The sequence below is a fragment of the Motacilla alba genome, chromosome Z (genome assembly GCF_015832195.1).
Source record: "Motacilla alba alba isolate MOTALB_02 chromosome Z, Motacilla_alba_V1.0_pri, whole genome shotgun sequence".
NCBI classification, from domain to species: Eukaryota; Metazoa; Chordata; class Aves; order Passeriformes; family Motacillidae; genus Motacilla; species Motacilla alba.
The window spans coordinates 33,124,900-33,139,025 of NC_052046.1; the positions used below are offsets into that span (position 1 = coordinate 33,124,900).

Here is a 14,126-nt window from a genome sequence, read left to right on the forward strand (position 1 = left end):
GAGTGTTGTGTTCAACTGTAGTCTTGGTACAAGAAAGACAAGGTACTACTAAAGAGGGTCTGGTGGAGGCCAAAAAATGATAAGGGATCTGGAGTGTCTCTCTTATGAGGAGAGACTGTGGGAGCTCAGCCTGTCTAGTCTGGAGAAGACAGAGGATCTCAACAATGCATACAAATATCTCAAAGTTGGGTGCCAAGAGGATGGTGCCAGATTCTTTTCAGTAGTGCCCAGCAGTAGTATGAGGAGTAATAGCCATAAACTACAACACAAGAAATTCCACCTCGACCTGACAAAGAACTTTACACTGAGAGTGGCAGAGCACTGGAACAAGCTGCTCAGGGGAGCCCAGAGTCTTCTTCTCTCCCTCTCTCCAAATTCATATAGCTGTGCTCCTGTGTCACCTGCTCTAGGTGACCCTGCCTTGGCATGGGGTTGGTCTTGGTGATCTCCAGAAGTCCCTTCCACCCTAATGATTCTATGATTCCGGTTTGAGCTGCGGTGTGAATTCAGGACTGGATAAATTCATCTCTCTGGAAGTTAATTTTTTTCCCTCCGTTTTTTGTGTGCTCCGCAGTGTGCTGCAGCTCTGGCAGAACCAGAAGCCCGACGCTGTCGAGCACCGTTTGTTTTAAACACGTTTTTTCCAGAGGAAGCTTCTCTTCTCCCGCCTCATCCCGGCGGCACGAGAGGCCGCGGGGGGCGGGGCCGAGTCCCGCTCCCGCCCCTGTCACGTGGTGCACGGTCACGTGAGGGGCGCGCAGATGGCGGCGGCGGTGCCGCCGCGCTGAGAGGAGCCGGCATGGAGGTGTTCATCCCGTCCTTCCGATACGAGGAGAGCGAGCTGGAACGGGGATACACGGTGAGGTGCGCCGGGGCGGGGCACGCCCGCGCCTCGGGGAGGCCATGTGCCGGCAGCCAGCGGGGGCTGCGCTGCGGCGCTGGGCAGACGCCAGCGTGCCGGGGCCGCCCTGCCCCAGGCCAGCCCCGACCTGCCTTGCCCGGCCTTGCTGTGACCAGCGCAGCCCGTCCTTGCCCAGCCAGCCTTCTCCAGCTCTGCCCAGCTCTCTCCAGCATTGCCCTGCTAACCGTGTCCTGTACAGCCATCCCAGCCCTGCTGTGTACACCTCAGCCATGTCCTCCTTGTCCAGGCCGTCCTGGACGGAGCCGTGCCCTGCCCGGCGCAGCCCATCCCTGCTCTGCCCCTCTCGGCACGGGAAGGATGGCCTCAGCCCGCCGGACTGCTGCTGCCTCACACGAGCGCTGTTCTGCGGGGCAGAGCGACAGCGGCGGGTGCAGCGTGACCTGCAGGGGAGGGGCGGCAGCTGCTCCCTCGCCGCTCGGCCCTGCGGGGTCCCGGACCCGTGCGGGGCCAAACACGGTGAAGGGGTTGGAGTATCTCTTGCATGTGAAAAGGCTGAGAGAGCCAGGACTGCTCATCCTCGAGAAGAAAAGGAGCAGGGCCGTCTCTTCAATATGTATAGATGATCTGAATGGCCAGAGTGAGGGGGCCAGACTCTTCGTGTTGGTGCCCAGTGACAGGAGAGGTGGCAGTGGGCAAACATCAGAACACAGGGAACGCTCCTTAAACATTAGACAAGAGTGGTTTGTTATCATGAGGGTGGTTGAGCACTGACATAGGTTGCCCAGAGGACTGTGAAGTCTTCATGCTTGCAGGTTCTCAAAACTTTCCTGGACACTATCCTGGGTAGCCAGCTGTGTAGCTGGCTCTCCTTTAACAGGCAGATTAGTTTGCACAGTTTTTAGAGGTCCTTTTTGTTCTCTGTAGTTTTCTCACCTCACAAAACTATTGGACAGTAGCACATTAACATGGTGCTGGTGAACACAGGTGGACCAAACCCCAAGGTATTTATCTGAAAGTGGATATTCAAATCTTGCTTCTTCTATTAAATAAATTCATTTAGTAGCTTAGAAAAAAAATTAAATCCTGTAGAACCTCTTAGAAGGTTAATCCATGTAGGCGTAGTTCCATGAAGCAAGTTCACCTTCCTTATGCTTAATGCTGTATATTATTTGGTCCTCACTGCTAGCAAGTGTTTGCAGGCCCTGCAAAAGGTAAACCACTTTAGTTGTGTTAATGTGGGAGTGTAGCAGCATTAATATTTTTTCCTCTTAAAATGAACTTAATGAACTTAAATGTAAGTGACTCTCTGCAAGACACCTGTGTGATTTTGGGGACTTGGCTTTCAAACATTTTGACTGAATGTGATTAAGTGTAATTACAATAGCACTGACTGATTCCATCACATCCTAGTTGAGCAGGTTAGTTGAAATGACAGAGTGAATTCTAAGATGTGCATATTACACAAATAGGATTTTTCATAGTAATGTTTATTTTTAGTATTTGCATTTACTGAGTTTCTATTTCTTTAAATGTAATACTGTCTATGACTCCTGCTGTCTAGAGGATATGGGTTTTTTAAATTTCATAAATGTTAAGCTGTGTAAGCTTCAAAGAAATCAGAAATGAATCTGTATGGTTATAGGAGTCTTCCAAGAAAATGATCCTTAGAGTAAGCATGTTCTATGACAACACTGTTGATTGTTACAGCATTTTTCCTCTCAAGCCATTTACTGGTGGTGAGTCAGTCTCATGGATCTGGAAGTTGCTGTAGTCAGTAGATTTTGGTAGTTTTTCCTGCATAATTATTTTGCCATTTTAGTCAGGTGAGCTGTCATATTCTACATCCCATACAAGACATGATCATACTTTATGATGACCATGAAACTGTACAAGGAATTGTAGCTAAAGTTTATCTGAGTCGGGAATGCTTGTAGAAGAGGATATGGAAAACTGCCCTGATAATAACATTTTGTCTTTCCTTTGTGTTTTAAAGGGCTTATGGACTATTCATGAGAAAAACTTATGCCAGTCTAATTGCCAATTTGTGATTATGTAAATAATTTGCATAAGTATTGTTCCAAGTACAGAAGTTCAAAGGGGTACACTATATGTCTTCCTTACAGCAAAACTGAGGTTAGTGAAAACTTACCATTGCTCTGTACTAGCTATGAAATTATACAGGCAATCCACTTTATGTTAGTTTTCATCAGCAGCTTTACAATATTAGCATTTAATTTAAGTTTGATTTAAAGGTCAAAGAAAGTGTGCTCCCAACGAACAGTACTGGCAAACTAGTAACAAAAGTCAAGAAAGGCTCAGCTACTTACCTTTTTTTGCTTCACTCTTCATTTGTGGGTCTCTTTTTCCCACAGTTCTTGAGTGGATGGATTGCAAGGCAGGGAATGGGAAAGTAAGTTGTAAGAGATGATAAGGGTCATGAAGAACCTGAACACACCTAAGACTATGGATGCTGATGAGATGCATGCCAGAATCCTGAGGGAGTTGGCTGATGTAGTTGCCAAGCCACTCTCCTTCATATTTAAAAAGTCATGTGAAATCCCAAGTGACTGGAAAAAGGAGTTCCCATCTTTAAAGAGCATAGAAAGAAGGACCTTTCAAACTACCAACCTGTCAGTGTCACCTCCATGCCTGGGAAGATCACAGGACAGATCCTCCTAGAAGCTCTGCTAAGGCACATGGAGCACAGGGAGCCAGTACGGCTGCCCCAAGGGTGAGTCCCGCCCGACCAGCCTGGTGGCCTTCTGTGATGGAGTGGCTGCATCAGTGCTTAAGGGAAGGGCTGCAGGTGTCATTTCTCTGGACTTCAGTAAGGCCTTTGACATGGTCCCCTGTAACATCCTTCTCTCTAAATTGGAGAGATATGGATTCTGCAGATCAACTGTTAGATGGACAAGAATTTGTTGGAGGGTCACATCCAGAGGGTAGTGGTCAATGGCTCAGAGTCCCAATGGATGTCAGTGGCAAGTGGTGCCACCAGGGGTCTGTACTGGGTCTAGTAGTATTTAATATCTTCATCAATGACATAGACAAGGGATCAAGTGCACTCTCAGCAAATTTGCAGATGACTCCAAGCTGAGTGGTGCGGTGGCTCTGCTGAAGACAGGATGCCATCCAGAGGGACCTGCATAAGCTCCAGAAGTGTGTCTGTGGGACCTTAATAAGATTCAGAAAGGCCAAGTGCAAGGTGCTGCACCTGGGTTTGGACAACCTCTGTTATCAGTCCAGGCTGGGAATGAAGGGATCGAAAACAGCCCTGTGAGAAGGACTTGGGGGTGCTGGTGGGTGAGAGGCTGGACATGCCCCAGCCATGGGCACTCACAGCCCAGAAAGCCAAATGTGTCCTGGGCTGCAACCAGAGCAGCGTGGCCAGCAGGGTAAGGGCGGGGATTCTGGCCCTCTGCTCTGCCTTGGTGAGACCCTACCTGGAAAGGATCTTGCCACATCCAGCTCTGGGGTCCCTAGCATAAGAAAGAGGACTGCTGGAATCAGTCCGGAAAAGAGCCACAAAAAATGGATCAGAGGCATGAAGCACCTCTGCTTTCCTCTTTCAGAGGCTAAGAGAGTTCATGTGTCCAACCTGGAGAAGAGAGGACTCTGGTGCTCCATTTTTGCAGTAAACATGGCTTTTAAGAAAGATGAGGACAGGCTTTTGTAGTAGGTCTTTTTCAGTGGAACAAGGAGAGTGCTTTTAAACTAAAAGAGGGCAGATTCAGATTAGACGTAAGGAGCACAGTTTTTACAGTGAGCATAGCGAAACCCTGCACAGGTTGCCCAGAAAGGTTTCAAATGGCCCATCCCTGGAAACATTTAAGGCCAGTCTGGATGGGACTCTCAGCAACCTGATCTAGATGAAGATGTCCCTGCTCATTGCAGAAGGAGAGAATTAGATGACCTTTAAAAGTCCCTTCCTACCCAAACTATTAAACGATTATGTGATCACAGAAGTACCACTTTACACAGTTGATAATTTTACTGTTGTCTATCCCACAAGTGCTAACTTGCTCAAAATTAAAGTGTTTTTTGGACTGGAGTAGCTGGAACAAGGAACTAACTATCGGAGCTTATGCAACTGAGAATAGCAGAAAAGGATGATGGAAGCAGATAGAAGATTGCTGACTTGCAGACTGCCCACCAGCCTAGTCACATGCCAGTGGGTTACAGAGGGTGCCCTTTGCACTGTGACTGCTGGGGCCATTGTAGACATGCAGCAGTCAAGGGTGGTTTTCTGAGAAGAGTGGTGATGGTTGTCCTAGTGTCTTGGCTAGAAACTGTGACAATGATGACCTCCTGCATGAAATGAGAGACTGAAGGGAGAGTTGTTCCTCTCTATGGTGACTCTGCATTGCAACTGTAGCACGCTTCCCTGACATCCCTGTGTTTCTAGTTCCTTATCTTTAGCAGAACAGAATCCAGTTCCCCTGGATGCAGGCTGCTACTGTATATTCTTACTTCCTGGAAAGAAAGGACACAAAAGGGATACTTGTCCTTTTTCTTTATGGGAATTCATTACCAACTTATTGGTTTGTTTTCAGCTTAAGCCTTAGATTGTTTTCTTTTTTTCTGTGGTGTGGCTAGGTAGCACTTGGAAAGTGGAATGGCCAGAGATCCATCAGTTCTGTGGAGAGGGAGGAAATGACTTGCCATAGAAAGTGGAAATTTCTGTCTAGCTTCAGAGGGAAAACTACAGTGCAATTATGAAACAGAAAGGGAGGTCTTGACCAGAGAAGTAAAATACTAGGTATATAAAAGATTAGAAAGAAAAATTAGGGAAAAATGTTATTATACAATGCTTGAGATTGGGTTCTGTCAATAAAGTAAATGGGAAACACACTTCTTTCAAAAGTGTTTGTTTCAGGAGCTCAGCTTTTCTAAAGCACTGTTCCTCTGATATAAAATCTTGAAAGTCTTTTTCCCTCATTCCGTACACAAAAAAACCCAAACAAAAACCCCAGACTAAACTTGCACTTGTTCCAGTGCTCTTTGGAGTCTACATAAAATGATGAAACACAGAATATGGGAAATGTCAGTTTTCTTGGTGGACAATTAAATTTCATTGTCAGTTTAAATTGATGACACTAGCTTCTAAACTATTGAGCCTGTGCTAATAAATGCAACAGTTGTTCATAATTTGGCAGTGAATGACCTTTAAATGTAGGCGCTTACTAAGGATGTCTCTAGAGAACAATTCAACTTCAAAATGACACCCACGTGTTCTTGTTGTCATTTAAATATGCTCCCTTTGTCAATAACAGAATAATAAATACTAGTTAGATTTCTAATGTTGATTCAGATCCCAGGAAACTTACTGAATAAATTAGTGTACATTTGATTTATATTGACCAAAAAAATTTTACAGTGGTATATTGCAGGTCAAGGTGACATACATTTAAATGTGTTGTAGAGCAGAGGGCATACTTGACTGACACAACTGCTTACTGCATTTTTAATTAACACTTCCAATACTACTCTCTAAATTGCTCCTGGAGTTGCAAATGTAGAATCAACATCTGACATGTAAGATCATAAACTAATGTGGTTTTTTTGAAAGCTCATTGGCTTTACCTCCATAGAAGCAGCAGTTTAATTACAAGGCTGTACTTCTCTTTATGGAAGTATAAAATGACAAGGATCTAAAATTTGGTATAGTTTATGTATTTCAGCATTCTTTGCTGTTAAAATTAATGTACATAGAGTCAAAAAGGGAAGTTTTTAGTTGTTCTTCTATGAAGACCTAGAATAAGCCACTATAGCAAATTATAAAGGGGCAATATTTATTAATTTTTAAATTATAAAATATGGAGGGAGTAATTATGAGTTTATGGAAAAAGATTTCTAAGTATTAGTATTAGTGTTCTAGCCCTTTCACTTTCACTTATCTAGACAGTGTAAACTTGGTAGTTTATCTGAACAGATTTTGAGTGCCTTGAGTATGAAATCTACCAGCATGAAGACTACTTGCATACCAGTTGGGCTTTTGTAAGCTCACCATGTATTAACCTTGTGTCACAAGTTGAAATCAGTGACACAGCAGTCACACCAAGTTCAAGGAAGTTAAATGGAAGTATTCAGTCTACTAGATCTAATTAGTCTTTTACAGTCTCGGTGTCTTCATAGAGGGTTTTCAAATGTCCTGGTTTCTTTACAGGGGAGTTGGAGTAGGTCTGTTGCATTTCTCTCCTACAGGGGTGGTGAAGATGATAAAAGACAATTTGACAGATTCAGTGATTCTGTAATGTCAGAAAAATGCTATTTTGATCATTGGTTTTGGTGGATTTGATGTTCCAATGAAGATGGAACACATTAGGGGAGAAAATAGACTAGGTAATTTAAGACACATTGCTGTTTCTAAAAATACGTTTTTTCCCTTTTTTTTTTTTTAGTGAATAACTTCTGCATTTGTCTGCAGTGATGATTAAATTTCTTTCCTCCAGTCAATTTTCCAGTTTGACAGACTTTGTCAGTGGTATGAAACTGACCACTTGGTTTGCAGTGGGAGCTTGAGGAGTGTGAAGTAAGACGCAAAGAATTTTGCAGTGCACATGATGGCAGCTAAATAAGAAAATAGGAAAAGTTAAAGCAAAGGTGAAAACTGGCTGAATTTGTATACAGTGATCAGTTAGAGCTGTGGGTAGATCAGACAGAAACATGTAGCTCCAGTGATCTCCAATTGCTGGACAATTGCCTGAAGGCCCCTGATTCACAGTCATGGAATCTTATTGGAAAGGGCCATGTAAGATTTCTCTGAGCACGAGGTACCTTTTGCTTTATTTGTGATGGGAGGCTTTACAGCTGAGTCGAGAAGCAGCAGCATGATTACCTCTATCAATTTTCCATCTGAAAGAGCGAAGGTTGACACATTCTATCAGTACACTATAACTGCAAAGCATGCATTATCCATTCATCTCCCAGTTTCTACTGGTTTGCAGTTTTAATGAGGAATTTACGTTTTCAGAAAGATTGGAGGTAGCAGGGCATTCAGACATGCATCACAATAAAGATATATTTGAATTCCACTGTATCTTTGGGAGGTATTGGTGACAACATTTTAATAGTAATGTAATACTATTAGTGGAATTATTTCATGAGAGAATTCATGCTTAACTGCTCCTGGTGATGTTTGCAGATAGCATCAAGTCATGATAATTGTAAAATCTTGTCCACAAAGATAGTGTCAAACAAGTACATAGTACATTCTTCATTAGCCAGGAGTGAAAACACACCAGACTTTAAAATGCAGCATAAGGGAAGATGGAATAGATTTCTCTCTTTTTCTTACTGCAATGCAATTTTAATTGGTCTTTGAATTGTTTAGCACCTGATGTAATTCATTCCAGGTTTAATTGATAGTTAGTCACCATTGATAAGGGATTTATTAAGTTATTTTTGAATTTCACTTGGAATGTGATACCTAAGAGGTGCTTCTGTGCAGAGTGCTTGGTGAGATAGCTTCAGTGCTGCATTTGAGTACAGTGGAAATACTTGGTTTAGGTATGCACCATGAAGTGTGCTAATGGAGCTTTCAAGCCACTGTATTCTGAGTACTCTTACTATCAGTAGCCATTATATTTTTGTGTTTACAGGAATTATATGAGGACTCATATCAATTTTTCATTTTCAGTTTTCTATAAGCCTGAAATTTCTGTGGTTTGGGGAAGACTAAAATAGCATTTTGGAGAATGTTCTGTGAGAGGATTTTAAAAACAAAGCAGATGTGTTATCATTCCCTTTGAAAGTAGCATTGTATTCTTAATTGAAAATGAAAGGAGAAGTGTATGTTGTCTGTTAATAAACTTCTGAGGTCTCATGATAAGTCTTACAGCTAGAGCATGAATACTTTCTTCCTGTAAACAGTCTTTTTAAAATTATTATTTCAACCTATATATTGTGTTATAAATTTTGCATCTCATAAACCAATAAATGTAGTAGGGTTTTGTTTTGTTTTGTCTTTTTTAATAAAGTATTTGGGGCACAGCAGTCAGGCTTGGATACTTTCAGGCATTGAAATAAGATGAGACAGATGGAGTATACCATGAGTGAGGAGCGCCATGACCTTGCCAGGTTCAAAACAAAGTGTGTTTCTTCTCATTCCTCCTCTGAGGGTGCAGTGAGAGCTCCACCTCTCGTTCAAAAAAACCCTTTGGTTCTTGGAGTGTATACATAGGAAATCTGAGAAAATTACTTTGGATATTGAATTTGCCCTCAATGTGGGGTACTGACTATGGTAAGTAATTTATGAGAAGTGACAGCCAAACCTCCACTGCAACCTCCATCTAGTGTATTATTTATTTAGATGTCACAGTGTTTGTGGGTCCCAGCTAAGTTCAGGCCTCTGTGAGACAGTTGTGGATTAATGCACATGCTACTCTGAGTTTCAAAAGTCAGTCTTGAAGGGGGTTGCCTACACTTGATAATAGTTGTTTCCTGATGAGATACTGTGAAAAGCATTACATATCCAAAAAGATATTCTTACTATTTGAGTACTTAATTCTTTAACAGAGTGAAACAGTGTAAAACTTCTGTGAAAATCTTCTGTCCCACTCGGTTACCTTGAAAACAGTAAGATAAGAATTACCAATCTTCATGATTTTATTTTTTATATATCTTGTCTCTCCTGTAATTGATTCATTTTTAAAAAATGGACCCCTTTTTTATACCAGAGCAGAAGGTATTCAAGTGCTGCAGTATCTTCAGGTTGGAAAATAATGAAATCCAAAGATTTCCTTATAATTTTTTACAAAAGGATAAACAAAATCTTGATTAGGTAATGAAATAATCATTTGTTCAGCAGCAAGTCTACATTGATTACAATATACTGCTTTTATGAAAAAGGACCCTTACGCGTTGAGAAATACAGCTGACTGCCTTTACTTCTGTTTTTTCACAGAACTCTTCCTTTGTGAATAGATTCCCTTCTCTACTCTTTATTTAGAAATCAAGCTCTTACCAGGAATAGGACTCCCTGATCATGTGTCTTCCTTGCAGTTAGTTGTGATGGTAATTACAGTCTGACTTTCTTTTAAGATGTGGAGAAAGCAGAAAAGGAATATGTTTTCAGTTTATTAGTAAATTAATGGACTAGTAAATTTATGGTAATGTCAGGGAATGTAATAAAAATATTAACTTAGTTTTAAATATGCGAAGAAATGGATATTAAAGAAAAAAATGCACATCAACATTGGATTTGAAAGTTACGCCATTATAGAATCCGAAAACATATTAGCCTGTTATTTTTCTGATTTGTTCCAAATTCTAAGAAGAATTATCTCCTGTGTTGACATACTTCTTATAAAATTTTGAAATACTTCCTTCTTAAAAACAAGATTGAGAACATTTGAAACCTGTTTTCTAATTAGACATTCATTTTCCCACTAAAAGTCAAAGACTTCCCTTCTAGGTTTATGTTCTAGTGAGGGAGCATAAAAAGTCAGTGACAATATATGTTTTTGGTGTTGAATAGAAAATGCCAAAGCCCTTTCCTTTTGATGAGTGTTCAGAATGTGGATGTGATTGTGTGATTGGTAGGAATACCATTTTTGCACCATTGCCTTTGACACAGTGACTAGAAAGCTCAAGTAGATTCTGAAGTATGAATGAGTTTGGGGTGGATTTTTTGTTGTTTTGCTTGGTTTACTGTTTGTTGTTTGGTTTTGGGGGTGTTTTTTGGTGAGTTTTGTTGGGGTTTTTTATTTATTAATTTCCTTTTCATATTTGTCCTCTCTATCAAAATCCATTCCTAATTTTGGTTGTACCTTCCCTTGTCAGAAATGTTTCAATATCAGACATCCAAGTTTTGCCATGGATTCCTTTTACCATTTGGGAAGAGGGAGACAATATTTTTTGAAGCAATTCAGTAAGAGCTTGATGAGAGTGTTATTTTGGGGTAGTAATTTTCTTCTCTCAAATAACCCAGTCCTCATGTTGGCCTGAATTAGAGGCAAAGTAGGAAAATATACTTTGTAAGAAGTTCAGCACTTGCATCTAAGAAGTCGTTTAACATTTTATCTTTTGCTACCTGCTTGCTACTACATATTTATCTGGAAAATAAGGAGAATATGATAATGGGGATCATAAACAGTTTGAGGTTTCTTGATAGAATATTTTTTTCTCTACATACATTTAGTCTTCATATTTGAATTTTTCCTTTCCTGGCTTGTATGTAATTGCAGCTTTATAAAACCTCTAAAGACAGTTTTAAGGGTGAAAAACCTGGTACCATCTGGTTCATAGTATAGAACTCTAAATTAAAAGAGTGATTTTTTTGTGTCTAACCAGTGGGAGAAAGAAGGAAATTTCTCCTGAAATAAATTGTTCAGTATGCTAAGAAAATATGACTTGAAGTTAGTTACCTAAATCATGAAAGCCACTGCTGTTTGCTTTTTTCTTTTCCTTGCTTTTTTTGTTTTCTTTTGGTTTTTTTATAAATTGTGAATGTTAGCATTACTTTCCTTGAATGCAGTTGCCAGGATAATACCACTAACACAAAGCTTTCATAATTGACTAAGTATTTAAATAATAGGTTTTGTGAAGTGATAAAGAAAAGGTTAGTTTTGAAGTGTGTTTGGTGTGTAGGAAAGAAATAGTAACATGCTGCGCATTCAAAGCTTTTTTTTCCTACTGTAAATTGTCAAAAATTGCTGATTTGAAAGGGGGTAAAAACCTGCTTAAAGTAATCACAGATACAACTGTTATCTGTTACAGGCTAAGAACTTAATGCCCTATTGCTCAAATGAGTTTTTACAATAACGAGATAGCTGTATCACACTCCTAAGTGAAAAGCTCATGAACTTTCCTGCATGGTTATTTCCAACCTCCACTCTTCTAACAAGCTCCCAAAGTTGTTGTTGCTTATAAAAGTGGAAAATGGACCTGATAAAAATGTTTAGTCTGCAGGGATGTGTTTTATTTATCATATCACAAAAGAACAATGTTTTGTTGCATCATGGTCAAAATAGAAGCGACCTTGCTTGTTCATGAGTGCTCAAAGCATAGAGATAAGAGGCAAAGTAATAGAGTACAATAGAAAGAGTGTAGTGTAATTATTTGTGGCTTGTCAAGTGAAGCCCTTTCAGCCCCCAAGTGATTCAAATCTGGGAACTCTGCACAATTCTGTACACTAACCATAGCCAGCATCAGAGAAATCTCACCCAGCTTCTCCGACAGTACTGAAATTGCATCAGTTTGTCATGCACTGAGCATGCCAGCTTCGCACAATATCATTTGCTTGCAAATGGGCCTGGCCCCAACGCCCTGAGACACATTCTTTGGTATCTGACTCTTGGCCTGTGATTTGTCATGTCTCTAGTGCTATCGGCGTAAAGTAATTTTAATAGATTCTGATGGTTTGCTTGTGGAAAGTAAAGAATGCACTACAGATTGTGTCAGGTAGCTTTCTATGGCATGTAGTTTGGTGGAGGCCCTCATGATGATGATAGCCAAACAAAGAATATGGAGAAATGAGAACCCTATTTTGAACAGTATTTAACACTGCCCTTCTCAACACCCTGCTGTGGACATCCTTGCTAACTCAGCAGGTCAAGAACTTAGCAGCTCAGCAAATAGGGTTATTTGTGCTTCAGAGTTATTTATGGATGAAAGGATACAGCGGAAAAACAGTGGCCTTTTTGTCCCTCTTCAAAAAGTGTGTAAAATTTGTAAATATGTTAATTAGTTTTGAAGAAGTAAACTGGATATATATTTGTCTTGGTGTTTACCTTTTTATTATTTGTTTGAAGTATTAATACTCTCTAAATAAAAATCCCTTGTTTTTTAGCGAGTATGTTATATAATACCATAAAAATTTTTTAAAAGGCTTGTGCAATTTATACTAACATGTATCTTTTAGAAAATTATATGGCCCAAAATGTAAATTCCTGAAGAATTTCTACATAGATTTTAATTTATGTATTTATTTGACAATGATTTGATTACTAAATCTTTGTTTGAAGTTGTTTTCTTACACTGTGAAGAAAGTATGTGGCATTTTTTTAGTCTTCATTTGACACCACTGAGATGAGATTATTTTGCCATTGACAACTCTGATCTTTGCATCATTTTTTTCAGCTGACTTCCTTAATTGATTACTACTTTGGTGTTAGAGCCTGCAGCATAGCTCTCCAGAATTCTGCTGACACCAATCGATTAATGTGAAGGTGTTAGTTAGTGATTTCATCTAAGAAACATTCAAAACCATGTCAGTAATCGGTTCTTAAAAACTGTCAGATCACTGGATTTTGTTAGTTTAAACATGTTAGTTTGGGTTAATAAGTATTTCTGTGGAGAGACTACAATAACAACAACAACAAAAAAACCCCAACAAAACAGAAACCCAACAAAAAAAACCCCAAAAAACCAAACCAAACAAAAAAACCCCTAAAAAACAAAAAAAACCCCAAAAACCTGACACCCCCCCCCCAAAAAAAAAAAAATCCCCACACCTTGAAGTGACTCTTGTGGGAAGAACAGATTTTTTTCAGTTGTACATTAATATAGTACGTGCACATGCCTTAATAATTAAAAGACTGTTTTAAAATATGTTCTTATTAATATTTAAGGTATCTCTGAGGAATTTGTAAAAATGCTTCAGCACAAACTATTTCTTTTTATGTTTACCTGGAGAATTTTTGGCAGCAGTGTAACTCTGAGCACCCCGCTAGCAAGTCTGTGCAGGTCTGCCACTTTCTTTTCTGCAGTAACTTCCACATTTGCTTAGCAGCTTTGTGTTGCTAAGCAAAATTTTGAAATGACCCTGCAATTTTTTTTTCCTTTTTTCTTCTAGATATGTTCAGAAAAATAGGGTTGTTTTATACAAGTCCTCAGAGTAATTCTGTGTTATGACCAGAACTTGCCATTCAATATTGCACATCAGAAAAAAAAGTTTCTTTTTAAGCTTGATATTAACTATTGAAAGCATGTTTTGCTTTTATTTCTTGGTAGAGTGTTTTGTAGGATGACTTCTTAAAACAACATAGATTTTTGCAGTGCACTAGGCTTTGTGTATGCTACTGTGCCTCAGTAAAACTTCTCTGCCTGATTTCCTAGGGATGGTTGCAGAGTGTGCGAGTTAGTTAAGTCCAGTGAGCATGCTGTGTTCACAGGCTTTATTTGTACAGAAGGCAACCTAAATCAGTTGCCTCTACACCAACATCAAAACCAGCAAAGTATTGTGGTCAGTGTAATATGCTTATATTCTGAATGTGGATGGGCATGCGCATACACATGTTTGTGGGTGCAGATATGGAGAAGC

General features: G+C 40.0%; 1 protein-coding gene across 2 annotated transcripts in view; it reads left to right on the forward strand.

Annotated features, from left to right (window-relative positions):
• Positions 1-707: 707 nt before the first annotated feature.
• SNX24 (sorting nexin 24) overlaps positions 708-14,126 on the forward strand; it is an 87,696-nt gene continuing 74,277 nt past the window's right edge. For both annotated transcript variants that reach the window (XR_005255156.1, XM_038123414.1), the window contains exon 1: positions 708-859. Coding sequence is in view for 1 of the 2 variants with exons in the window: in XM_038123414.1 (XP_037979342.1) it covers positions 800-859 (60 nt within the window). In the remaining variant the exon portion in view is untranslated. The remainder of the gene's footprint in view (positions 860-14,126) is intronic.